General features: G+C 42.9%; 1 protein-coding gene across 1 annotated transcript in view; it reads left to right on the forward strand.

Annotated features, from left to right (window-relative positions):
• The first annotated feature begins 2,456 nt into the window (after positions 1-2,456).
• MAN2A1 (mannosidase alpha class 2A member 1) overlaps positions 2,457-27,773 on the forward strand; it is a 652,784-nt gene continuing 627,467 nt past the window's right edge. The window contains exon 1 of the mRNA XM_069226405.1: positions 2,457-2,865. Coding sequence (XP_069082506.1) covers positions 2,728-2,865 — 138 coding nt within the window. The 5' untranslated portion in view covers positions 2,457-2,727. The remainder of the gene's footprint in view (positions 2,866-27,773) is intronic.

Consider the following 27,773-nt stretch of genomic DNA (forward strand, 5'->3'; position numbering starts at 1 on the left):
AATTCTAAACAACATTAACTCAACAGGAATGTGTCTCTTGCGCCTTTTGCATGGCCTTTTGCATGATGTAAACTTCTTATGCTAACAAAGAAAGTTATGTTATTTTCTTCTTTTTAACCACTTGACCTGCATTGAAATCTCAAAACATGCTAAACTAATCTTAAACTTGCTTCTTTATGAAGAGGCTTTAGAATGGCGATGTGTGTGAATAACTATGACCTAAACTATTTATGGATAGCATTTATATGAGTGCCTTTTCCTTCAGAGATCAAGACGGCTGGAAAAATATTTTAGAATTTCAATTTATGTAGAATTGTTGTCAAATGTATCTTACAATAGAAATGACTTTGTTAGAAGTTGCCATTTCTACAGAAACTTTACTTGACTCATGCCTTTGCTGCCGGTGAGTGGCTAATATCTCAAGCTGACACAATATACTAAAATGTATACAATTGCATTTGATTATAAAAGTGTCCCAGGGAATCAACAGCTCACTCGCACAGCCTTTTAGGACTCACTCTCTCTCTGCGAGATTCAAACAGACTTTGCTCTCTACCTAGACTATTCTCTATCAGTCTGCTGCAGTATTCTTTTGTGAGTACTGATAGCTTCATTTACCAAAACTGCCTCTCAGATATTTGTTCCTTTTTGCTATTTTCTGACAAAAATGGTTTACTTTTACTGATTTACAATACTAGAATACTGATGGATTGTGAGACACGCTTTATGCAATGTTCTATAGACCTTATTTGACTAATAAAGAAAAGATTTAAAACTTAGAAAAAATTAACTAAAACTCATTATTGACTCCTGAAATAGGTATTCAATGCATCCTAGCTAAAAATGCCGCTTTTATTTCTAGCCCATTCCAAAGATCCCAGCCTTGGGGTCTAGAGTAATGTATAAACTTGGGATTCACCATGCTTCACAGGAGAGTGCAATAAACACTTTACTTATAATCAGAGCTTAATATGGAAAAACAGAAGTGCAGGCAGTCGCGTCTCATGCGACGTAGAAGTGGCGGGGGAGGGAGGTGGCAGATTAATGAGGGGGCGGGGAATTAAATATATATATATATATTTTTTTTTTTAAACTTGCCTCCTCCGCTGCACGCCGCTCCCCTGCAGGCACAAGCTCCCAGCCTGCCCTGTGCCAATCATGACGCTGCTTAGAGCAGCATCGGGATTGGCAGGGAGTGCCCAGCCAGGGTGCTCCCAGGCAGACTGAGAGCCTGTTCAGGCTCTGCCCAGCAACAACCCTGTGCGCATGTGTGTTTGGCTGGCCCGAGACAGCCAGCCAAATACACATGCGTGCTGAAGAGGAGGGGTCGGGGGGGAGGGGGGAGTACTACAATCCCCCTCATTGCTCTTCACCCCCATGGCCCCACCTGTTCCCCCAAAAAACGATAGTAAACAAAGGTTATTATCGCTGGCTGGGGCGACGCTCCTGCGCCCTTATGGAGGAGCCGATCCTAAGTGCAGATACTCAGTTTCAGCGTACCTGCTTGATTCTGAGAAGTGCTGGTACTGTCCAATGAAAAGTATTAACGTCTTTCTTGAGAAGTGTAGGTACTTACCCTCTCAGAATAAAAAAAGTGCTGGTACTCCTTACCGGACTATTTAAAGCACTGCTCATAATGTCAAAAACCCAAAAAGAGTGGTCAACGGCACAGTACAAAGTGAAGTACCCGTCCTTTCTGGACTGCCCTAACATCATACTTAACTGTCTTAATTGTTCAAGGGAAGGTCAACAAGCATTGTCCGAACACAACAGTTAGGAAACAATATGAACACATGTCATAATAGATTTTAGTTTTCCTGTTGGCTAACAAGCAAGGAGTGGTGCCACACGACATACACCATTAAAGCAGACATTCAGTCGCGAACTCCTCGAAACGTCCTAGTAAGTAAACTCAACGGCAATAAGGGAGAACAGTAAAATATGCCTCCCTTTACTGAGGGACGTATTACGCCTGAGACAGACAAGGTAGCTTTTGACAAAACCCTTCCAGGACCTCCCTACACGCCTGCGGCGGTATCAAACGCGCACAGCACAGGATTCACAACCGCCGTTGCTTCGGAACATTGTAGCCCACGTGACACGCAGCTGTACGAAGGTCCGCCGTGCTTGCTGTTGCAGCAGAAAATCGTTGGATGCCTGTAACCCGTGCGCTCGGGCTGCTGCAGCAGCGAAACACGGAGCGCGCGCACCGCCGTCTGCGGGTGCTGTAATGTCTCGCGCAGCACCCCAGGCTGGAGCTGGCTCTATCAGAGGAATGTGTCAGCCGCCCTCCCCACAGTGCACTGTAACAAACCATCTCCCACGGCCCCGCCTGTAAACACACCTCCCTGCTCGCCCCCTCCTGTTCAGCCTTGACGGTCCCGGCCATGCTTTGTCAAACTCCTCCCCGGTGTGTGCGCGTCCTGCGCCCGGTGCCCGCCTCTCTCCCTTCCTTCAGAACTTAGGGGGGGTCCCGTGCTTCGTACGGCGGCGGTTGCTGCCATTGTATGCGCCCTTTCTCCGGGATTCATTTAGCGCCCTATGCTCATTTTCTTTCACTACAGGTCTCGGCAAGGAAACTTGTAACCCGTTTCAAGGACTAAGCGAACAAGTCCGATCGAAAGACAGGAAACCAGGACAGAGTTCGCCTTCCCTCGGGCGCTCTTCTAGAAAAAGACCCCGGACGGGTTCCGGTACAGCCCCCCGCGAGCACCTACAGCGGGGGCCATGAAGCTGAGCCGGCAGGTGACGGTGCTGGGCAGCGCAATCTTCTGCGTGGTGGTCTTTTCCCTCTATCTGATGCTCGATCGCAGCCAATTCGACCAGCCGCAGAACCCCCGGCGGGACGGCAGCGGGTTCCCCAAGGTAAGTGGTACTGGGGTGCATGGGATCGCGTTTATAGCCACATTCATGGGTCTAGTTCCGGGGTCAGTGCTGGCGGTGTCCCGTTGACCAACTGAGTCCTCCTCGACAAACGCCTACTGCAGGCACTGTTCCCCTGATAGGGGCGAAGTGCTTGCACCGGGAGTCCCCGCCCGTAGCACTTTTGTATTGTGTCCTGACCTCATTGCTCCTTTTGCAGCATTTCTCCAGACCCTGTCAAAGTTACTTAACAGTAGAATTCGTCTAACAGCAGCTAGATCTGCAACTGGTGTGTATATGGCGGCCGCCTGGGGGCGACAGCAGCAGTGATCCACTCTGAAACCGGTCTATTAATGTGACACCCATTGGCAGACGTGTCCCGTCGCCACTGGTAGCTCTGCTGGCCCGCGGGGGAGTGTGGACCCCGTCCCCAGACGGCTGCAGGGCCGACCCAAGGTGCGCGACGACCGAACAATGTGGTCTGGGGTGAATGTTTATGTAAGAGCAAGGTCATGGTAGTTGCAGCGGACTGAAAACTCATACACACTAACGTCAAGTGGGTAAACCGACCCCTTCCCCGCCCCAGTGCAGCACTTTGCCCTGTGTGGTCAACCCAGGTGCTCACCGTCATGCAGATTGCATCAGATAGAAAAGATTCGGAGGGCACGCTAGAAGCTGATTTAAGTAGATATGCCGCATGCGGTGCGCGCTGCGTGCTACACTTACCTAACCGAAAGGACAGAGCAAGTGTTTTTAGGTAAAATGAATGCCAGGAGCCTAGACCTGCCAGAGAGATGTCCACAACAGTATCAGTGAAGCTATCTAGGTGTTTGCTGTATAAATAAAAAGCACAAGGTGTAAAACAAACTAATAGGACAATAAAAGTGTAGACCTGTCATTTCCCAACCTTTTTTTCCGACATGTTTTATTATGGTGCTACAACCTGCTGTATTACTCACTATTTAATAGGAAAATCCGCAATGGGCATGCACACTTCTGGAGTAGAAAATTAACACTCTATATCTCGACGAACCTTGCTATTTTAGGGTCCATCTATAACCCTAGTCCGGCCCAATTTATTTAAAAGACGCAATTTTTTTTAGAAATTGGTTCCTTTTTCTCTATACCGTATTTTAGACCTGCTCTTAGCGTCTGCTGAACCATCTTCTCTCTTTGAAGTATGATTATAATGTGCTACTTTCCGGGTTTGCACTTAACGTCAGCAGCAGCTACGTATGCATGTAGATTGCACAATAGCCACATCTGTCAGTGAAGTGCACCTAAGTGTATAAATCGGGAAAACATCTAGTATGGCTTATTGTTATGGTGTGTAAACGAGAATGGACCATTTCTCAGTGAAGGCAGGGAACTCTGAATGTGATAGTATTTTATGTATGCAGGAGGAAAGGAGGGTGTGGGCAGACGAGACCATAGCATTTAAAGCATTGAAGTACTCACCGGCTGTTGCAATTTTCAGAAATCAGTTTGCATAGCAATATAAATTATATATGATAGCTGATTTCTTCAGTGTTTTAGTGAGTCAGAAGATGGTTAAGAATTTCCTTGAAGTGAAACTTTCTTTACTCCTTTTTTTTCTTTCGTTTTTTTTCTGCTTTGGTCTTGTTCAAAGTGCTTACCGTTTGACATTTCAGGAATTCAGTCAACATGGGTTTCCCCCCATTTGACTAGAGTTGCCTGAGGGTTTTTCAAGGCCTGCAACCTTTGCATCAAGTTTGAGACCTGTGTGATTGAGGTAAATAATTTATTCTTGGACTGTGAGTTGCAGTCTGTCCAGATGGGCGCTTTTTCATCATGCGTGTCATGTCTTCCTTGACGCCGCCCCCCGCTAGCATGCATGCACTATCTTTATAATTTTATGTGCATTCCCTTTGTGTTGGATTCGCACGAGAATGAGCCTGTCTCTCCCCATATCGTTTGCCCTGCATTGTGGAGTATTTTTTTACTTTTTGCTGTATCTGTTGCTTATTTATTTATTTAAGATAATGACTATAGATTTCACACTATCTAGAGCTTTATGTATTGGTGAGATTGCCTTTTAGAGTGTTTCGTGGCAGGCTAATGTTTTGAAAGGTGCAAAGTTTCTTAACGCGTGTGGTTTAGCTGTAGAATTTGTGTTCCACTGTCATCATAGTAGTGTGTAATAGAATTGTCCCCTTTCTCATAAATTAAGAGCTTGTTTGTGGTATGAATGTCATCGGAGTACCTCCCTAAAATAGTTCTGTCAAGCAATTCAAGCCCCAGATCGCCAATCCTGCGACTCCTGGCAGTGTATTTATTGTTGGTGGAATAGCTGGACTATGAAATATGGAAGAGATTGGCAATAGATAACATTGACATTTGCAGGATACGATGGCCAGGGTACCTACCGATTGCTGATGTAGAATGTGTTTATTATATATTGGTATGTGGCTTTAGGAAGCGATTGAAGTAATTTTAATGAAAATTAAACCCAGAATTGTTCAAGTTACATGTAATTTGTACTGTGGTATTTGGCCGCCCAATCTTCAAATGAGCACCCAGACTTTATTTTTAGAAGTCTAAACTCAGCAAGACTCCGTACATTATTTAATAGTGAATCTTGTGTGTCTGTTGATCTCATAAAAGGTAGTTATACATGGCTGTGTCTGACTAATATCAGAAAAACCTCGACCATGTGCATGCATATTAAAAGAGTGTGATCTTAACTGACCAAGATGTTTCCTACTTGTTCAGTCAGTGAAAGACTGCATGATGTGTTTTCCAACAGTTATGGCATGCGATGTTTGTGTTGTCACTTTGTTTAGGTATATAAATGCACAGTAAAGTATTTTTTGGAGCACAAGAAAAGCTGTTTCCTGTTTGGTGTTGTTTATTTTGGTTATTTTGAATATGGCAGGCTTCCAAAGATAACTATTGAAGCAGCACATACTCCCAGGCCTTTACGTCTTTGGCCATGGTAATGTAGGTCTCGCAGTTTTAATTAGGCTGATGAAGTCTGCGAATAATGCCAACCCCATCTGACCATTTTACAGAAGGAGGCCTTCCACTGTTGCATTGCATCTGTGTATAGTCTAGCATCTAATGACAATAACAAATAAATAATGAGACGAGATTTTTTGTGGAAACCATGATTTTGCTTGAAGGGCCTCGTTTACAATCATTTGCATGCAGGACCCTTGTGTACCATCATTTGGGTGGATAAGAACTGGAAGGAGCCTACCCATTTTAGAAATCAGCGGATAATTATTCCACATTCTAAGGAAGATTTGAAGATGTAAGTTAAGGCATATCTTCATAGGAATCTGTTTGGACCTTGTGCTCTATTGTTGGGGAGCATAATCAAAAGAAATTGCTTTCCTGATATACTTTCAGTGTGACTTAGTAAACAAAGGAACAAGCCGAATGTTCGTCAAAATATGATTTCATTCTCTACTTACATTTCTTTTATTATTTATACACAAAGAGAAAAAACTTATAGTATCTAAACTTGTGAGAAAGGTGTGGTTTGTTACTAGTGGATCAAAGCAGAATTATACACTAGCACTGAAATTCAAGGCCATCAATAAAACATTCTTCTAATCAAAAGAGGAAGAGAGACAATTGTTATTATACCAGTTTGTTGCTTTTGAAGAAAAGAGAAAACTGATCTTAAATAGTCCCCAAGTTTGTCCATATTTTATAACTAATAGGGAAGCTGGGACTTGTGAAAAATCACTTGAGGGACACTATTATTAAGTGCTTCTGTATGGTTGCTGAGAGCAGGACTGAGGTCTCTTTTGCACTCCTGATAGGTGGTATTGACATGTTTCAACCTCCTCACATTCGGGGAAGGGGGAGCAGGGTGAGTTTCCTCAGCGTAATGAACTAGTGTAGTGATTGCCTAAAGAGAACAAGGTAAAATGTGTTCAATAGGAAGTCTAGTAGCATTATTTAGAGTCACCCGTGTGCCTGGTCAGGTTAAGGACATACCTTCAAAGTCGGTCGGAATGTAGAACTTGCTTGTTAACTATAGAAATATATAAAAATAAATATCATTCTGATTATTATTATTTTTTTTCAAAAAGGTAGGCAAGGTCACATTTTGTTATTTTCAAGACAATATGTAAAAAAGGAGCATGTACTTTATTGCAAAACTGGGGTTGAGAACCTGGGACTCCTGTTCTTTCCAGGGACTCAGTTTGTGTGTGGGCAGGTTGGGATCGATTTGTTTGTCTTCTTTCTATTTGGTAGGTTGGTCTAATACATTGTTTAATTATTTTCAGTAATCTTTTGTATTAGATGCTTTCTTCATGTTTGGGAAATAAATTGGACATAACAATATAACCTCGTCTAATACCAATAGTACACCATGAATCTTGTCCATTAATGCCACATCTTTTCATTGGTACAACAGTATATGTAAGCCAGATACAAACATCTGTACTCTGAATGGTGTTAATTGATGGTTCAAACATGGATAAGTATTACAATTTGAGGGAAAACAATGACCATCTGCTCTGGTCAGTTATTAAATGATAGCAGCAATCTCCTTCCGCTAGGTGTCTAGGCACTGTCCATGGCCCCATTCATTTCTTCTCCAGCGTCGACCTCTCAGAACTCCCAAAATATTTTGCTACCTTGTGGGTCTGTAAAAGCTTAGATCCTGCCATTTTTTGAACGTGAAGTCTTGCCGTGTACTGCAGAGAGACACTCTAGCTTACAGGTTTCCATTTCTTAAAATTTAGGAGCTCTTTCTTACTGTTTTGTGAGGTTCCGCACAGGTCTAAGAAAACAACATATTGGGGGTCATTCTGACCCTGGCGGTCCAAGACCGCCAGGGCCACGAATGACTGAAGCACCGCCAACAGGCTGGCGGTGCTTCCAAGCCCATTCTGACCGCGGCGGTAAAGCCGCGGTCAGAAAACTGGGGCCGGCGGTTTCCCGCCGTTTTTGCCCCGGCTGGGCGAATCCGCCAGGGCAGCGCTGCCCTGGGGATTCTGACCCCCTTACTGCCAGCCTGTTTCTGGCGGTTTTCACCGCCAGGAAGAGGCTGGCGGTAAGGGGTGTCCTGGGGCCCCTGGGGGCCCCTGCACTGCCCATGCCACTGGCATGGGCAGTGCCGGGCCCCCTAACAGGGCCCCATGAAGCTTTTCACTGTCTGCCTAGCAAACAGTGAAAAGCGCGACGGGGGCAACTGCACTCATCGCACCGCCGCAACACCGCCGGCTCCATTCGGAGCCGGCTCCTGTGTTGCGGCCCCCATTCCCGCTGGGCCGACCGGCGCTAACATGGTTAGCGCCCGCCGGCCCAGCGGGAATGTCGGAATGTGGGAAGCGGTATTTTGGCCGCATGGTGGCCAAATGCCGGTTCCTGCATGGCGGGCGGCTACCGCCGCCCGCCAGGGTCGGAATCAGGCCCATTGTGTTTATAAGGGGGCCCTTGATTCTTGGAAGCTAGTAATGTGGCGCTCTCCCTCTGTCGCAGAGATCCCATGTCGTCCAAAATAGTACCAGTGCCTGATGTCACCCCTTCGAGTCCTCTTTTTGGTAGATGGAATGCCATGTGGACCTCCAGAGAGGGTTCATTATCACCTTCCTTTTGTTCTACCTGAAGGAAATGCTCATCCCATCTCTAATATGTGTCCCTTCGTACAGCCTGGGGAACCTCAGGAGACTCAAACGTGAGGACCATAGAGAATTGTCACACCATGATAGAGAGAGCACATTTCCTGAAGTTCTCCTGACTCTCCGTTGCATTTCACTGGCACCAACAGTCTTCTCTGTTTTTCACCACATGCTACTGTAGCCACCCAAAATCTCTTCACTAAGCTGTGAAGAGTTAAGATTAGCAGAACCTTATGTTCTGAATGGTTTGAGACACAGACCAGAAGTAGTTTGTTCAGGTTGCTATCAAGGTCACATCTGTCCTGATGAAGACCGTCTGATTGTCTGTAAGATGGCAATATGTCAAAATTTTTGGGTTTCACCCTGATCATTTATTGATGGACTGTCACATCCTTATGCTACCCATTGTCTGATTCTCATGATTATTTATTGTACTTGGATGTGACCCTCTTTGTATATATTATAAATATTATCTACACTTAAATGTGTTAAATATGTTTTGTTCAGTGTTCTGCACCTGCACAGCGTCGTCACTTGTAGCACCAACTTAATATAAACTATTTTATGCAATGTTGGATGTGTTAATAAGATCTGAATCACAAGATAAATTCATAGTGATGTGCTTTATTAAATATGAAGACATTTGATGTTTGGCCAACTGTATCACTGCCACATGCTTAATTTACATTTGAATGAATCCAAGGGGAACCTTTTCCTTCAATAACTGTGTCACCCATGTTCCTTGAAATATTGGGTGCTGAATGCCAGTCTCCCAAGTCATACCTTATGTTGACCATTTGTCCCTGTCAAATCTTCTAGGCTGACCTCAATCCCTGAGACTTTGGGGCCAATACTTCAAAAATGCCCTTAAGCTCTTTTAACAAATTATGATTCAACATCTCTCCTGGGGCCAGGCCATTCATCCTAAGGTTCACTGGGCCTCCACCTACTTGGTACACTTGGAATAGCATTGCATGATGTGGCAAAAAGTATTTCTTGCCTCTGGTTGTCTTATGTTTTCAGTCATTTGTTGGCATAATAGCAGAATCTCCCTTATTAAACCAGCTTTTGTGTGCCAGGAGTACTGGAATCTATGTAGTCTTAACACCAGTAGACAGGGTCATCTGATGGCGGCAGTCCACACAGGAACTCTAGGCCTTATCTGTCATCTCTTTACGTCCCCACGCCGCTCACTGCACTGCCACACCAGGAGTGCCCCAAGGTTTTTTTGCCTCCAGTGCCTGAATGGGGGCACACTTCTTCCTTGCAGGCAGACCTCTACTCTGACCCCCAACTGCTGCTGGAACAAACTCGCAGGCTGCAGCTTCATGCTAGTGTCATTTGGCCCTGTGCATTTGGCAGCAGTACCATCTTAGAACTCATCTCTGTAGTGGAGGGAAACAGGGCCACTTCTAGATTAAGGGGTGAACATAATGATCTGAGGAAGAGCCCATTCCGGTGCCTTTACCTCTTTATTGGCACTAGGGACCTTGATGTTGTCTCTGTCTTGCCTGGGGCCTCCAGGTCCAACAGCACAGCTCTGAGGAATGCCAACCAGGAGCCAGGTAGCTTCTTTCTCCGCATATATCACTTTCTTCTGTGCCGGAAGGCAGTTCTTCATTGAAAATTGCTGTATGTACATTGTTAAGGGTTTGAATTGTCTTGCCACTTGTATATATTTTGCATAATTGGGTCTTTGATCTTTAACTACTGTTTTTGGTCTAAGCCATATGCTGTCTGTTTTAGGAGGATTTTCACTTTATTACTTTTATTGTAATATGTAGGGTAGTCTGTTACTCATGTTCAGTAGACGTACTGGATAACTGACATTTAAGGAGTAAAATGTGATTATAGGTGTGCATTGAAATCATTTGTGTCTGTTCATTCATAGTGGTTTTTGTTACAATTGTAGACCAGTCACCATAGTGCGTTCAATAAAGCTGAAGATAAGTTGATACATTCTCCTCTTTTATCACAGCCTTCACTTCCTCCCACACAATTACGCATGTCATATCCAGTATCCCATTATTCGAAGTCCAATATTATTGGGATGTAGGGAATGGTGGATTTCACTGTAATGGCATAGTGAGATAATTGCATTTAATTTTCACATTAATCATTGCCTCTAGCTAGCGTCTAAGAATTCACTAAGAAGTCATCCAGTCATGACTAGCTTCTGTGAAGATGTGAGAAATCTGTTTAGTCTTTCTCTGTTTTAGAATGTTGGCTCGGTGGGGTTGGTATAGGCCAAGTCCTGTATACCTTCCAATAATGTTCTCAGTAGAATGTAAGGTACTGTTGTACTGTCCTGGGGTTATGCATTTTATTATGTTCTGAACCCCATGAAAGTAGCCTTTATTTTCAGTTTATATTCCTGTAAACTGTGATATGTGATGGAAATAATTGTCATCATTTCAGTCCTACTTTAAAAAAAATATTTAAAAAAAATATTTTTTGAGGGTTTTTCCATTGGAAAAAAACAAGTCAATAACACAAGATGATATGTTCATGTACTGGGGTGAATAAGAACAGCTATTGTTAAAAGCAGTGAGCGTTACATGCATTGAATCACATAATGTATATGACTTTTATGGAAGTCTCTTGGGAGGTAGTCACTTAAATTGCTCCAAACTGTCCCTATAATGCGTCTCCATTTTCTGCAGTTGTAAGAAACTGTAGTTGAGTCAGTGTTACAACAACCCTCTTCTTTGTGGAATAGCATGATTGAAACTGGTGCAAGTTTGTCCCTTGATTTGAATCCAATAAAGTCTAATGATATCAGATTCAGCTCCTGTGTTAAAGTTATATCTGTCTGCCATTATCCTAATAATCCTTAACAAACCGCATGTTCCAGTGTTTTGTACAGTGAGTCTGCAGCTTCTTCTTGCTGTTTGTTGTCTTGTGGTTTGTTTTTCAGCTTTAATGCACTTATTCCGATCACACACAGTCTCAGGTAGTGCCATTAGCTGGTGGCATGTGCTGTACTGTTATTTGTATTTCTTCCTTTCAACCCTATCTCTTTCATTTGATCCCATTTGCCTGTTCCCTTTTCATACAAAGGATATCACCTGTGTTAATGGGTTGCACTAAGGTCAGCTTTGTTGGCTTCCTATTTGTGTGTGAAATAATGAGTTTATACCCTCATTTCCATTGACTTGGCCATAGTCCTGGTTTGGCCCTACGTTAGTATATAGACTGAATATGTGTCCAGACTGAAATTTTTGAATGTGCGTTACACTTTTGAAGGATACAGGTATTTTTTATTTGTGATGATTGAGTGCCAGCACTGCAATGTCTTCTGCTTGTGTCTTGATTATCCCTGATCATGAGCTGAAAGATGGAAGAAAGTCAGTTACAATTTGTGTCGGAATCTTTCTTGTCCTCCTTTTTCCAGCATTGGCCGAATACGTGTTGGTATGGTTTTGTTCAGAGTTTTAGCAGGTTCAGTGCAATACATGCCCCCTCCAGTGTTGTTAATTTGCTGAATTTGAATGTTTTCAAGGGGTTATTCTTGTGTCTCTCTGTTAAACGCATCCAGTCACCAGCTCTCTTCATGCCGCAATCTCCGCAGACCATCAGAGTTCTAAACTGCCTTCAAAAGGAAGATACTATTTAACAGAAAGAGAGAGGGCATTCCATTTGAATGGGAAAGGAACATAAACTTATTTTCTTGCTCATTGTACCTTACTTATATTGAGACATAGCAACATAACACAGTTCCCTCCCTAAAAACAAAAGATGGTAAATGCAGAACATTTGGGGGAGATTAGGGACTACAGAATAAGGTAAATGAAAAGACATAATTACAAAATATACCTGTAAATAAGCTACATGTCAGAGACAACTGATGATTATACATAACATCTTCAGTTTGGCACATGCTTTGGTAGTTTATTTGTACTCCAATCTTGCCTATTACTCAATCTCACATTTAACATAGTTTTATTATTTGTAATGGTGGATAGTATTTGCTCTGATTAGAATGGTCCTTGGTATATTTTTTCTTACTTGTACCCAATCGCCAATATTCCAATTTTGATCTTTTGCCCCATGTTTCCTATAATACCAAACTTTGTACTTCATTTGATGTTGGTTTATTTTCTTATGGGCTTTGGTTTGATCCACCAACACGTGTTTCACCTCCCAACCTCTTAGAGATCAGTTTAGTACTGAGTTCCCTACTTTTAAGTGAAACAAACAGACACCCCGGTAATTGAAGTGTGGTACGACCATATTCAATCATGCAGGGACTTTCCTATATCTTGACCATTTACTATAGCTTGTTGTATGTGGTCCTTTAACATAATGTTTGCTGTTTTCACAAGGCTATTAGCTTTGGGGCAATACAAGGCTGTTTTCTTCTGTTTGCTATTTATTGTTTGTAACTAGAAGTTACTCAATTAGTATAGCAGTGGTCGTACGATGCACACAAATTTGTGGTTATCCAATGTGAATTATAGTCTGTTAAGACTAACAGGAATTTTTTTAATGTTCCAGTTTCTTTATTGGGCCCAATTATGTCTATATCCAACTTCTCCCAGGGTCTGAGTGGAACCTTCTCTGGAGACGGAGGTGCTTTATGTGTGCGTTTGCTTTTGTCACTTGTTGCACAACTCACACAACTCTTTACTTTTTGCTTAATAATAGAGTCCATTCTCCAGAACCAAAATGTATTCCTTATTTTATTTTTAGTTAGGCTTCTGCCCAGATGTCACTCATGAGCTAAGTCAGCAATTCTTTCCTTCAACCCTTCAGGTGGAACAATTTTCTCATTATGGAATATTTTGTCATCTTGGATGTAGAGCTCATGTCTAACTTCCCAAAAGTCTCTCCGTTCTTCTTTGAGTTCACTACAGTTTTTAGGCCAGCCATGAAGAAGGAAATCCTTTGATTAAGTATGGAGTCCTTTACCATGCACTCATTCCATTCCCATTCAGACATTGCAGGTATGGTTATGTTAAAAATAGGGCTATCCATTTGTTCCTCTTGCACTTCTTGTTCTAAAGGTGCCCTTGAAAGATAAACTGAAACTTTATTTTCTTCCACTGGTACATAATACAATTTAAAAGCATAGTTTTGTAGCCCCAAAATCCGTTTGGCGGTGTGTGGTATACTACATTCAGTTCCCTTAATAGAAGACGTATATTTAAGGGGCTTATGGATAAGTGCGTATGGTAAAATTTATGCCCCATAAACAGAATTTTAAAAGTTTTACTGCCCAATAGCACACCAAGGCTTCACCCTCTATTTCAGAATAGTGTTTCTGCTTTGGTTAAACATCTCAAAGCAAAGGCAATTATTTTCTCTTCACTCCCCTTCCTCTTGTTGCTAGCATCTGTTGTCAGGAACGTTTTCTTTTTTGTAGGGTCAAATGTACCCAGGGCAGGTGAAGTCATAATCGCTTCCTTGAGTTTGTCAAGTATTTCTTTGTTTCTCTTCCCAATTAATTTTTTTTCTTTTTCTTTTTCTTTAACAACTCTCCAATATATCACATTTGTCAGCAAAGTTCTTTACATTTTTCTCATGTATTCAATCAGACATAAAAAATACCTTAATTCATCTTTACCTTTGGGGCATAGAGCCACTTGAATAAGATTGGATTTTGGTCTGATCCCTTCCTTTGACATTGTGTGGCCTAAGTAATCTACTGATCCAACTCTTATTTGACATTTACACTTTTAAACAGTAAGACCAGCTGTTGGACCTGGCTTTTTGACAGGGTCATCCCCAAACTTTTTGCCTCCTTCCTCCTATTTTTTCTGACCGGTTGTTGTTGGCTTTTGAACTCTGGGCACTTTACTGCTAACCAGTGCTAAAGTGCATATGCTCTCTGTGCAAATTGTACTGTTGATTGGTTTATCCATGATTGGCTATTTGATTTACTTGTAAGACCCTAGCAGAGTGCACTATATGTGCCTAGGGCCTGTAGATTAAATGCTACTAGTGGGCCTGCAGCACTGGTTGTGCCATCCACTTCAGTAGCCCCTTAACCTTGTCTCAGGCCTGCCATTGCAAGGCCTGTGTGTGTAGTTTCACTGTCACTTCGACTTGGCATTTAAAAGTACTTGCCAAGCCTAAAACTCCCCTTTTTCTACATATGTCACCCCTAATGTGTGCCCTAGGTAACCCCTAGAGCAGGGTGCTGTGTGGGTAAAAGGCAGGACATGTACCTGTGTAGTTTTTATATGTCTTGGTAGTGTAAAACCCCTAAATTCGTTTTTACACTACTGTGAGGCCTGCTCCCTTCATAGGCTAACATTGTGGCTGCCCTCATACATTGTTGAAGTGGCAGCTGCTGATCTGAAAGGAGCAGGAAGGTCATATTTAGTATGGCCAGAATGGTAATACAAAATCCTGCTGACTGGTGAAGTCGGATTTAATATTACTATTCTAGAAATGCCACTTTTAGAAAGGGAGCATTTCTTTGCACTTAAATCTTTCCATGTCTTACAATCCACATCTGGCTAGGTTTAGTTGACAGCTCCTTGTGCATTCACTCAGACACACCCCAAACACAGGGTACTCAGCCTCACTTGCATACATCTGCATTTTGAATGGGTCTTCCTGGACTGGGAGGGTGGAGGGCCTGCCGTCACACAAAGAACTGCCACACCCCCTACTGGGACCCTGGCAGACAGGATTGAACTGAAAGGGGACCTGGTGCACTTCTTAGCCACTCTTTGAAGTCACCCCCACTTCAAAGGCACAATTTAGTATAAAACAGGGCCTCTGCCCTACCACCACAGACACTTGCTGCAGAAGAAACCTAAACCAGAACCTTCATCCTGCCAAGAAGAACTGCCTGGCTGCTCAAAGGACTCACCTGTCTGCTTTCTACAAAGGACTGCTGCCTTGCTGTTGGCCTGCTGCCTTGCTGAACTCTTTCTGGCTGCAAAAGTGCTCTCCAAGGGCTTGGATAGAGCTTGCCTCCTGTTCCCTGAAGTCTCATGATCAAAAAGACTTCTCTTTTTCACTTGGACTCCTCGTGTGCTGAAAAATTAGACGCACAGCTTGCTCCGCAGTGAGAAATTCACCGCACGCCGATCCAGAAAGACGCCGCTCGACGCGACGCCTGCGGTGCGACCGCAACTTCGACGCACGGCCTCGCATGGACAACGCCGCCCGACTTCCATAGAGAAAATTGATGCGACACCTGCCGTGAGAGAGAATATTCCACGCACAGCCTCCCGGAACGACGCGCAGCCGGATAACAAGCCGAGGAATCCACGCACAGACCCTGGGACATCTGATAATCCCACGATCCACAGAAGGAGACGGTCCGCGTGCTGTTAAACGAGGCATGTCTCCCCGCATGAAAAATAATGACGCAAGTTCGTGTGCGAAGGGGCGTAACCGACGCACACACCATTTTTCCACGCATATCCTCTTCTGCGGCCCTCTGCGGAGTTTTTCCACTCCAAACCAGGTACTTTGTGCTTGAAAGAGACTTTATTTACTTTTTAAAGACTTAATACACTTCATATCACTTTTCCGTGATATCTTTACAAATTCATATTGCATCTTTGATCGTTTTGACCTGCAAATACCCAGATAAATATTATATATTTTTCTAAACACTGTGTGGTGTATTTTTGTGGTGCTATATTGTGTTATTGTATGATTTATTGCACACATGCTTTACACATTGCCTTCTAAGTTAAGCCTGACTGCTCAGTGCCAAACTACCAGAGGGTGGGCACATGATAATTTGGATTGTGTGTGACTTACCCCGACTAGAGTGAGGGTTTTTGCTTGGACAGCCGGTAACCTGACTGCCAACCAAAAACCCAATTTCTAACACCAGCTTACATCAATTTTTAAAATACTTCTAGCAAAATATTGTCATGGCCTTCAATTTACAAACCATACTGCAATATGTCATCTTGAAAACATAAGGTGTTTAATATTTCTTTTAAAATCTGGTGCATATTTTTTTGAAAGACTGCAACACAAGATGTAAGCCCAAACGGCATTCTGCAAAATATGTAAGCTCTCATTGGCATTATGAAAACTGGTAAAGGCCTGGAATTTGAGTGTAGCTCTACTTGATAACAGGCCACCGAAAGATCAATTACACTGAAGCATATTGCTTCCCATCCATAGTACTTAGCATTTCATTAATGTGGGTAAGTGGCTGTCTTTCGACCCAGGTATTCTCATTAAGGCTGTGTAAATCTGCACAAAGACAAATCAAAGACACATTTCTTCACAATTAGACTTAGAAGTAATAACTATTGAAGCCAACCACTCTGAGGTAGGTATTTCTCGTTCCCCTATGTCATTTAAAAAGGGTGAATGTTGGTTTATACTCGCTGCTGCCATAATATGTTTAATACAAAGAAAATATGGAATAAATGTATGTATAATAGAAATTCAATATATACTTTCAATACAAATTAATTTTTATGCTTCTAAGCCAGTAGCTTCAACAATATACTTGTGGACTGTGTGTGTGTGTATATATATATATATATATTTATATATATATATATATCTGTCTCTCCAATAACCAGTTGAAAAAGCATTTATAGTATCATCAGTGGTACTCTCCAATATAAAGTAACACCAATTTGTTTAGGATGTATGACGGAATCCTGAATGCCATTACAATGAATGGCTTTATAATGCAAGCATCATAACGAAAATGCCTTTCCAACAAAAGGAAAGTTATTACAACGAGGTATATACATTTCATTTCAACAATATAATACATAATTTGTTGATTTATATATGTGTGTGCGTGTATGTATGTGTGTGTGTATATATATATATATATATATATATATATATATATATATATATATATATATATACACACACACACACACCTTTTAACCAACAACCCCTTAACTGTAAAAACATTCCTTCCCACCCCAAAATTGCCTTACCACCCAAAACTCATTCCCACCCTAAAAACTCCCTTACCACCCACAAACCCATACCCATCCTAAAAATTCCCTTAACCCCCAAAAACCCACACTCACCTGAAAACCTAAAAAAAAAAATCCCCTTTGACCTAAAAACACATACCCACCCTAAATCCGGGAAAATTCCTTACCACCCAAAAACCCACACCCACTCTAAACCCTAATATGTCTCTCTTTCTCTCTAATATGCATATATATAAAACCCTAGATAGGACCATGTTTCCATAGAAAAAGCGTTTTTGACTTGGCACCATTTGACGAATCTTCACAAAATGTTCAAAAAACAATATGTGCCAGTGATTGTTGCGCATGGGAAGTTTAAGGGTGCTCTGTCAAGCGGGGGTTGAGAAAAAGGGTGTGGGGGGGGGGAGAAACATGCTTTTCCCATGTTAATTTCCATAGGAGATTTGAGCACGACTACAGCCCAAATTGCTGGACAGAATTGCACTAAATTTGACAGAAAGATAGACAAGGCTCTGCATATGTGCTTTTGGTTATTTGGTGTAAATCCGTTCAGTAGTTTTTGAGATATTAAAGGGAAAATACATTTGTAAATCTAGGGCCGCGGATCCTCATCTATGACCTTGTGAATAATCAGAGCTCATGCATGGAGCTGCAGAGCTCTGTTTGACTGCAAACTCTTCAAACCAGGAAGTATTGGCAGTTATCTTGTGGGGGAAAAAAGTGAAAAAGAAGAAAAGGAGCCATGGTGAGGATACCCTGACGCCTTAACTCGACCCCTTAGCTCTGCTGCTGGGGTCCTAGAGAGAAAAAAGCACGACCATGTCACAAAGTGATAACAAAAAAAAGTGCAGATTCTTGCACTTGTTTTTGTGAAGCCCTGGGGTAGGCTAGGTCCCATGGGCATTTTGAAATAAAGGACTCCTGCTAGGGCCCCCTTGTGCCCCCTCCTTTATTTAAAAATGTTGATGTGACAGGGGCCCCCACCTTCCCAGGGCTTTAATCAAATACAGTTTGGTGTCCCTCACCCCTCCTCCCTCCTGCAGCCCTGGATGCTGCCACCTCCCTGGGGTTGAAATAAAATAAAATGAGGGCATGTGTGACCCCCTCACCTCCACCCTGCAACCCCCGGGACCACCACCTCCCTGGGGCTGAACTAAAATATTGAAGGGGGTCTGTTGGGGACCCCCGGGTACCACCACCTACTGGGGCTATTTTACATTGAAGGGGGTCCGCGTGGCCCCGCTCAAGGAGCCATAGATGGCCCTGGGGACCGCCACCACACAGTGCCGGCTCCTGCTATTTCCTCGGGTGCCAACAGCTACTGTCAAGTCAGAGCAAACACTTCACTTTCTGCAAGTGAGAGCTGTCAAACAGCTCTCACTCACAGAAGCAGAGTTTTCATCGGTTTCCCTGCATGCATCTATCTATCTGTCTATCTGTCTATCTATCTGTCGATCAGTCTATCTGTCTCTTTTCGCATAATGAGATGGACTAGAGAGATTGTTATTGCTCTGGTCGCTCTGTGCAGTGACTTCAAAGCGTCAAACTAGGCAGATGTTTGGCGCAAATGTGATATTTACGTTTTGATGGACAGCAGACAAGGTTTACTTATGGCCTAATGGTAAAGCTCTTGGACTGTGAGTAGGTTGAAGGTTCAAATTCTAGTATCTCATGACAGTGTGTCTGTTTGTTTTCTAGTGTTGTGACTGTTAAACATTCCTAGTGATGGAACATTGAAGTCTTTTCCCCTCAGAATCTAAATCTGTGGTTTGAAAGTCATAGCTAAGCCTGGACACTGCAGAGTAAGGAGTCGCCTCTGGCCTAGTGATCAAGGTCTCAGACATGCACTTTGAAGGCTAAGGGTTCCTTTCTAGGTGAGTCAGCGGTCATTTCCTACTTTAGCTTCTTTTCAACTATAAATATTTAAGTTAAAAACTAAAGGGTGATCTCACTTTTTAATTGGCAAAAAACTAACTTTAAAAAAAAATTGCATGGAAATATCTAATTCCAAGTATATCATTCATCAATGCCTAAATCACGCTCTCTCTCGCTCTTTCAGGATTGGGTGGTTAGTGGGATTGGCTGTAGGCCAACCTCACCGCACACGGTCTTTGACTGTGTGCAGCGCAAGGTTGGGTGGTTATAGGCCAACATTGGTTGGATTAAAGTATAATAATGAAAATTACTTGGTTAAATAAAACCATAGCAATTCACTGGAAAAAAAAAACACGATTACAGGGACGTTATAGTTGGTAAATAGAATTTGAAAAACATAGAAATTCACTTAAAAAACCAAAGGGTATAGGGAGGTTATAGTTAGACTCACAATTTAAAATGTAAAAAGCCATAGAAATTCACCTGTTATAGTTATCTCAAGTAACTATAACTCGTGCCCTAAGGTAACTACTGCTTGTGCTCTCACCATGTACTTCTAATTACCCCACAAATTATGACACTCATCTCATCTTTGATAACATCATTGATAATATCAATGTAATATTTACAGTAAAATGTTTAATGAAAAAACTGTGCATGGCGGGGGCGCAAGAAATAGTTACCTTAGGAGATGAGTTGTAGTTACCCGAGATAACTTTGTCAATTGTTATACCACATCTTATTACTTTCAACTTCTTGCAGCGATTGGTAGGGCTTGGGACACCTCATTATTTGAATTGTGGCTTCCCAGTTTATGAAGTACATGCCTCATCTTTGGAGTCCCTTGGGTCATGATGTTGGACAACTTTGAGTGGTGATTTAACAGTTCTTATTTCCTAATGATCTGCATTTTGGACATCTCACATTATTAGGTACTTTTAAATCCATGCTGGAGTTCTCTACTCACTTCTCTTAGTTATTATACACTTTAGCCTAATACCACCCTTTTTGTGTTTGATATGGGAGGCCCGGACGTCTTGGGTTTGAATTTACTTGTGTCATTAGTATTTTGTATAATCTTTCTGGGCTTCTTTTCATCTTGGTGGTCCAACTTTGAATGTAAGCTTTTCCGAACTTCAGTCTGGTGACAGGGTTCTCCTGATCACATGTTTCACGTAATTCTCTTTGTGTCCCTTTGTGTGGGCATCAGTTATCACTGTCTACTCTACCTCTGCTCTTATAATTATATCATCTTTCATCACAGTAATTATGTTTGTTCTGTGGGTTGATAAATATTTGGATTACCCAACATTAAAATTGGTCCCAATTTGTGCATTTTCAGCCTTGCATAAAGTTCTGTGGACGAAACACGTGTCAGCTGTCTCTAAAAGGAAGTACTATATTACATGCTTTGAAGGTTTGGATTAATGAACAGAGGAAAAGCAACTTGAACCATTTCGAATAGTTATTTACAACCACCACAGTGGAATACAAATGCTCAGGCATAAATTTTGTAGGCCCAACAAAATCCATAATAATTTTTCCCCAAATGAAGTCTGGCATGGGAACAAATTTAAGAGTTTTTTTTTTTTTAACTGCCTAATACTTGTTTCAGAACACACACTTTTTAAATGTGTCTACAAATGTCTCTACATGACTCTGTTTCTGGCCATCAAAAGTGTGCACACAACACTTTCTTATTGGACATCATTCGTAAATTACCTAACAAAATAAATCTTTCTTTATTCCGACTGCTGGAACAAACATATCCTATCTCAACAAAATGCCACTTGACTAAAGGCTAACCTATCTCCATTTGCATTTTTCCTACAAAGGCCATCATGTTGTCACATAGTAACACATCTTCCCCATGACCTCATCCTTATCATTACAAAACTTCCATTCTTGAGCACAAACCCAACATTAACAAAAATCTGACACATCAACAATCCAGTTGACATAGAAAATATTATACCAAACTTTTTTCCCCATTGCATACACAAAATAAACTCTGAACTCTGCAAATCCTTTAAACTTAACAGCTGCCCAAGAACAGGTCACCACTCTTGTTTAATGGTGCTGTAATGTTTTTCCTGCATCCTTGAGAGAACATGAATTAAATGCCATTGAATACTCTTTTCCACTAATCCATTGATTCATCCCCATCCCCCCCATCCAGTTGCACTGGTATTTTCGAGACAAAGCACTTAATATAGCCTTAGAACCCGCCGTAGCGGGCTCTGCCGGCTATTAAAGGCCCGCTCCTGCATTAAATGCATTTAACAAGGTAAAGGGCCTTTAATAGCCGGTAGAGCCCGCTACGGTGGGTTCTAAGGCTATTAGAACATTCTGCCACTCAGGGCAGAATGTTCTATTTAAAAAAACAAATTGCTCACGGAGCCTGAGGGGATTTAAGTCCCCTCGGGCTCCGTGAGGCTTTGTTCACAGCTGCTGCTGTGAACAAAGCGAACATTGGAATGTTGGCGCTGCGGGCTTTTACCAGCCAGTAAAAGCCCGCTGCACTCCATTGTTTTCAATGGAGCTGCCAACTTCCAATGTTCTAATACCAGCTATATAATATTTTAAAGCTGGGGCTTGCTCAGTTAATCTGTTTTATCTCCTCAAGCTCTTGATTTTCACTCTTTTCCCTAAACAACAATCTCCTTCTTCTGAAATAATTTTTAAAGTAGTTCAGTCAAAATCGGCTATCCTTTTATCAATCGTGCACCTGCATCTACTCAAACCTAAAAATCATCTCAGTTTAACTTTATCCTTTTTTTCCTGTAGCATTTGTAAAAGATTTAACAAGCTCTGTCTTTGGAATGGCGGAGGCGAAAAAAAAAAAAAGAAAAGAAATGGAATGTCTTTGGTCTTATGCTGACTGTCGAGATACAATGTGTAGGGTAGTCAACAGAATGAAATATAAATTTTTTTTTTTCTTTTTACTGTTATACCACATTCTCTTAAAACGTGAAGTGCTGCTGCCAAAATACAGTAATGTTGTTCACTTGTGGCCCAATAAGTGAAAACATTATACTGGAACATTTGTTCCCCCTGTACATTTTTAAGCAAGATGTTTGTAAGCTTCTGAACACTCCGAGCTGCAGAAGCTAGTTCGAAGGGTAGTTTTAAAGTTCTTAATGCACCAAAACAGAATACAAAGGTAGGAAAGCATTATGAGTTTTGAGTTAGATAACCTGGTGAAAGTTGTGGTAAAATATTTTGCTAAAATCTTTTTGTATTTTGGAAAGGGATGACCATCAACAACGTTTCTGTTAACTGAAGATCGACACATAATCAAATTTTGCTCAATTTCTTTTTTTCCTTTTTTTTTTTTGGGGGGAATTACCACAGCTGAAAGACATTCAGAAATGTACTGTTTATTTTATCTCATAATGTCACATATCATTCAACAGTGTTCTCAACTTTTTTCTTCCTCTGAACGGAATGCTTATAACTTTGTGTGCAACTGGAAATGCTCCTTTCTTTAAAAGGATCTGGTGTTGGAAACCATGTATATTTCCCTTTATCCTCAACTACTTGCTTAAAATTTTCCAGCAATTCATTCACACTCCTTCGAATCCCTTTTGCAGGGCACTCCACAACATTCCTCCTGTGGTTGATTTTTACACAACATTAATTGCCTGTTGCCTCTTCTTCTTCACCCAACAGCATGCAAAGATGAAAAGAATTCTTCTACAATGTTACTTTGCTCATCATGTTGTATACTTGATAGCAAGCTCTAAAAATTGCACTTTTCACCAAATTGAAGTGTCCTCGAGGAAGAAAATGAGGAGGCAGAATGGAGACAAGCTTAAGCATAGTTTATTAAATTAATATAAGGGGCCCACCAACTGCCACTGATGCTCATTGATTTTCTGATCTGAGTTACCAACTTTTATGATGAAATCCAGCTGACATAACTGCATGACAAAAGCTGCAAGTGTAGAATATAAAGTAATACTTCTGATAGATAGAATGATTAGACATTTGAACAAAAAACTGTGCGGTAAAAATGGAGATTACCACAAAGCAGTGCACTTGTTTCTAGTAAATGTTGACTAGCTCTAGCATTGGGTCACACAATTACATTTAGATAATCTACATTAGACTTAGAATAATTTTATTTCAACACAGTGCAGTGCTGGCAATTGTAGTTTTGATTCCATTCCCCTCGCCAATACTGCTGTCTGGTGGGGTAGTCTTTCTTACCTGTTCATTGGCTTGTGTTAAAACTTCAATCCACAATGTGTTTTCAATTCTATTTGGTAGATAGTAGGGTTCCGAAGAGGAAATGTTCTCTGCAGAAGCGTGGGTACTTTTTTGTTTTGTTTTATAAACATATTTTGTATTAGCACACATGATTGTCCAACAAACAAGTGGTTAATGTCACTTAATTTCACTTCGTCTCACACATTTTCACAATATACATGATGTCATGTTCCCACAAAAAATGTCCTTTAGACTTGGTGTGAGTTGTGAATACTTGGAAATGTTTGCAGGTTTTTATTTTATCTTTGCCATATTTTGATCTTTTACATAGGTTCCATAACCTGACCTGACATCTATTTCTCAAAGTATCAAGGTTAACCAAAAGAACTGCCAGCACAAACATATGTTTTTCATAGTTCTTCAAAGATACTTGTTTGTTTCTAGGCCATCCATCATTCATTTTGTGCCACACCCCCAAGATTAAACTATGGTGGAGTTTAGTTAGTCTCACCAAGTAGTGCTGAAGTTATCATAGCAGATAGACCAGAGTGGCATTTGTTATGGAATCTGAGGATGCCACAGCAACATTGGCTTTTGTTTATCGAAGGACCATGTAATTAATCTTGAAAATGATAATTTGAATATGAAAATTTGAAAAAACTCACAAATAGTTATGTTTTTAATAATGATATACCTTGATTCTCAAATCAGCCATCCAAAGTTGAAGTCAAATTGAATGTGTTGTCTGGAGATACATTGGCCAACACGTCAGTGTTTGGATTTTCATTTTATGCATGGTGAAATGCTAAGATAAGTCTACTACAGCTGTTACAAGCCCTTTCAAATATGGTTTTTAAACAAGTGACTTTACCAAATGCTTTGTTCTCTTAAGATTTTGTACATTTAAAGTGTGATAGTATTCCATAGTGCAAAGATGTGACATCTAAATGCAAACAATGAAGATTCCCTTAGGTTTTAGGCATATATTGACCCAGAGGAACAAAATGCTCCTGTATCTTCCATAAAGGAAGCTCCTAAAATATAAACAAGCATTGGCAAAGCCAATAGGTTTGGTATTGGCTGCCAGCCCTTTGGCTCTAGCAATTTTTATTCTGTTGTCCTACGCTTTTTGTAAAACATTACTGCATGGGCTAAAAGCAAAAATATATTTCTGATGGATACAACTACCTGTGGATTCCTCACCTAATGAATACTCCCCTGGCGCCAGCATTCGACGGAAATCTTCTTACTAGTCTCTGCACGTCGACGAGGACGTCACTCTAGCCCACGCGACGCCGTCTGACGTCATACAGGCAATAAGAGGTCCTCGACGACGTGCGGACGTCAGTTCCCTTTTTTCCGTGCATTCGAAACGGTTATCTTCGAGGGAGCAACTGTTACTTTTGTGGTTACAGTGTATTTTTGCTGCGTAGTCTTTCGCTGTGGTAATAATGTCGCAGAGAAAGTCTGGATTTAAGCCTTGTCGTGAGTGTGGAGGCAAGATGTCGGTGACGGATCCTCATTCCGATTGCCTTTGGTGTTTGAGCTCCGACCACGACGTCTTTACTTGTGATTCATGCCAGCACATGAATCCAAAGGCCCTCAAGGAACGTGAGGCGAAGCTGTTTATGGCAAAATCGAAGGAGAAGCATCACAAGAAGTCTTCTTCTCCAAGACATCGGCGTCATCGAGACTCCCAGCGCCGTAGAGAATCTCGGCGTCATTCGAAGGAGACTCGTTCCAGGTCTTCGGATCTGCGCCGAAGGACATGGGAGATCAGTCCCACGGTTACGCCGCATCCTTCGACGCCGTTGCCCTCTCCGGCGTCTCCAACTTCACCTGGACAGGCGTCGGTGATTGAGGTATTGGAGCCTCAGGTGTTTTCTCCGGCGCAGACGTCGAGGCCGGCGTCGGGGTCGCCTCCGAGACAGGCACCTCAGTATCCGGCTTTTCCCACCCCTGGAGCCGATAGTTCCGCATTCTTGAATGCGATGTATGCCATCTTCCAACAGATGGCTCCAGGGGGTGCTCCGGCTGGGCCTTTGGCCTTTTCTTTGGGTGATCCTGCGCCTCTTCGGCCGGCACCCTTTATGCCCTTTCTCCCTTTTGGGAACGTGGGCTCGGCACCAGTGTCGGCGCCGGTGGCCACTCCGGTGGCTTCAGAAGGATTGGCCCCGGGGATTTCAATCCCGTCGACGTCGGGATTTCGGCCTGTGACTCCGGTGGGTCCATCTGCTTCAGCTGCTCTTTCGTCGGCGCCGATCTTCGACTTCGGCGGAGGCATTGTCGACTCTGCGTATTGAACAACGACTTCATTCGAGGAGACGTGCTCTCCGTGTATTAGAGGAGCAGGAGTACCAACGAGCCCTGGAGGAAGGAGAGCTAGAGGACTCGGGTGATGGGCTGCGTGGTCTGGAGTCGGCCAGTGGGCTGGACACTTCCCCTGAGTGGGATCTTTCGTCCCCGGGAGAATATACTGAGGAGGCTGCTTCCTTTCATGCAGTGGTACGGAAGGCAGCTAGTTTTTTGGATCTGCCTTTGCCGGTGGTGGAGGCTAAACAAAACCTTTTAACAGAGGTGCTACATCCGGCCTCAGCTGCGGCGGAGCCTCTTTTGCCATTTAATGACGCTCTGCTGGATCCGGTGTTAGAGGTGTGGAAGAGGCCGGCATCTTCCCCAGCAGTTCACAGAGCCGTGGCCAGGAGGTATCGGGCGGCTCCGACTGACCCTGGTTTTCTATCTAGGCACCCTACGCCGGAGAGCTTGGTGGTGCAGGCCTCCTGTTCATCCAAGTCAGCGCCTGGTTCTTTCCCGACGGTGCCTGGGGGCAGAGATTCAAAGAAACTAGAGGCGCAGTCCAAGAAGATTTTTTCGTCCTGCAGTCTGGCGTTAAAAGCCACCAATGCAACCTGTATCCTGGGGAGGTATATTCATGCTCTGATGGATGACATTTCCTCATCGTTTACAGAGCTTCCCCAGGGTCTTTTGGATTTTGTTTCAAATGCCCAGGCTGCTGCGACCCAGATTATCCAGACGGGACTGGATACCACCGACTCGGTAGCCAGAGCAATGGGCACAACTGTGGTAGCAAGGAGACAGGCCTGGCTCCGTAACTCGGGCTTTTCTGCGGATGTACAGTCCACATTGTTGGATCTCCCGTTTGATGGGGACAAACTGTTTGGAGCCAAGGCTGATTCGGCCTTGGAACGTTTTAAGGAAAGCAGGGCCACGGCTAAGTCGTTAGGGCTCCAAGCTCCTTCTTCCACGGCCTCTTCCAGATTTTTCAGGAGGTTTCGTGGATTTGGGCGTGGCTCTTCCTCCTCTTCCTTTCGGGGAAGATATCAGCAACCTGCCTCTTCCCATCCCTATAGATCTTTTAGGGGGAGAGGTAGGGTACGCACCAGAGGAGCCTCTCAGCAGCACTCTGCCTCTTCCTCATCCTCTGGCGGGGTGCAGCAGGGGAAGCAGCCTTAGGCTTCCACCATTTCCCACTCACTCCTCTCCTGTAGGGGGAAGATTACAGCATTTTCTCACCAAATGGAAGACTGTTACAACGGACACTTGGGTTCTCAGTATTGTGGGAAAAGGCTACACCCTTCCCTTTCAGGAGTTCCCGCCCCTCATCCCGCCCCGCCCTTCTTATTGTTCAGAAGAACACCTCCTGTTGCTAGAACAGGAGGTACAAGTCCTCCTTTCAAAGGGCGCGGTGGAGTTGGTCCCAGAGCAGGAAAGGGGTCGAGGATGTTACTCAAGGTATTTCCTGATTCCCAAGAAGGATGGTCGTTTGAGACCAATTCTGGACCTGAGGATCTTGAATTGGTTCCTCAAGCAGGAAAAGTTCAAGATGCTGACCCTAGCACAGGTGCTTTTGGCGTTGAACAAGGAAGACTGGATGGTGTCTGTCGACTTGCAGGATGCTTACTTTCATATCCCGATACTCAAGTCACACAGGAAGTATCTCCGGTTTGTGGTGGGATCGCAGCCCTATCAGTTTGCGGTCCTTCCGTTTGGTCTTACTTCAGCACCTCGAGTCTTCACGAAGGTGATGTCGGTGGTTGAGGCAGAACTCAGAAGGAAGGGGATAGCAGTATTCCCTTACTTGGACGACTGGTTCATCAAAGCCAAGTCCCCGGAGCTTGTGTCGCATCATCTGCAGTCAACAACCCAGTTGTTGTTCGACCTGGGTTTTTCGGTGAACGAGCCCAAATCTCACCTAGAGCCCTCTCAGCGCCTCCTGTTCATAGGGGCAGTACTGGATACAACATTGGGTCGGGCCTTTCCTCCGCCTCAGCGGATTCAAGATATTCAGGATTTGGTTCCAATGTTTCGA

The sequence above is a fragment of the Pleurodeles waltl genome, chromosome 1_1 (genome assembly GCF_031143425.1).
Source record: "Pleurodeles waltl isolate 20211129_DDA chromosome 1_1, aPleWal1.hap1.20221129, whole genome shotgun sequence".
Classification (NCBI taxonomy): Eukaryota; Metazoa; Chordata; class Amphibia; order Caudata; family Salamandridae; genus Pleurodeles; species Pleurodeles waltl.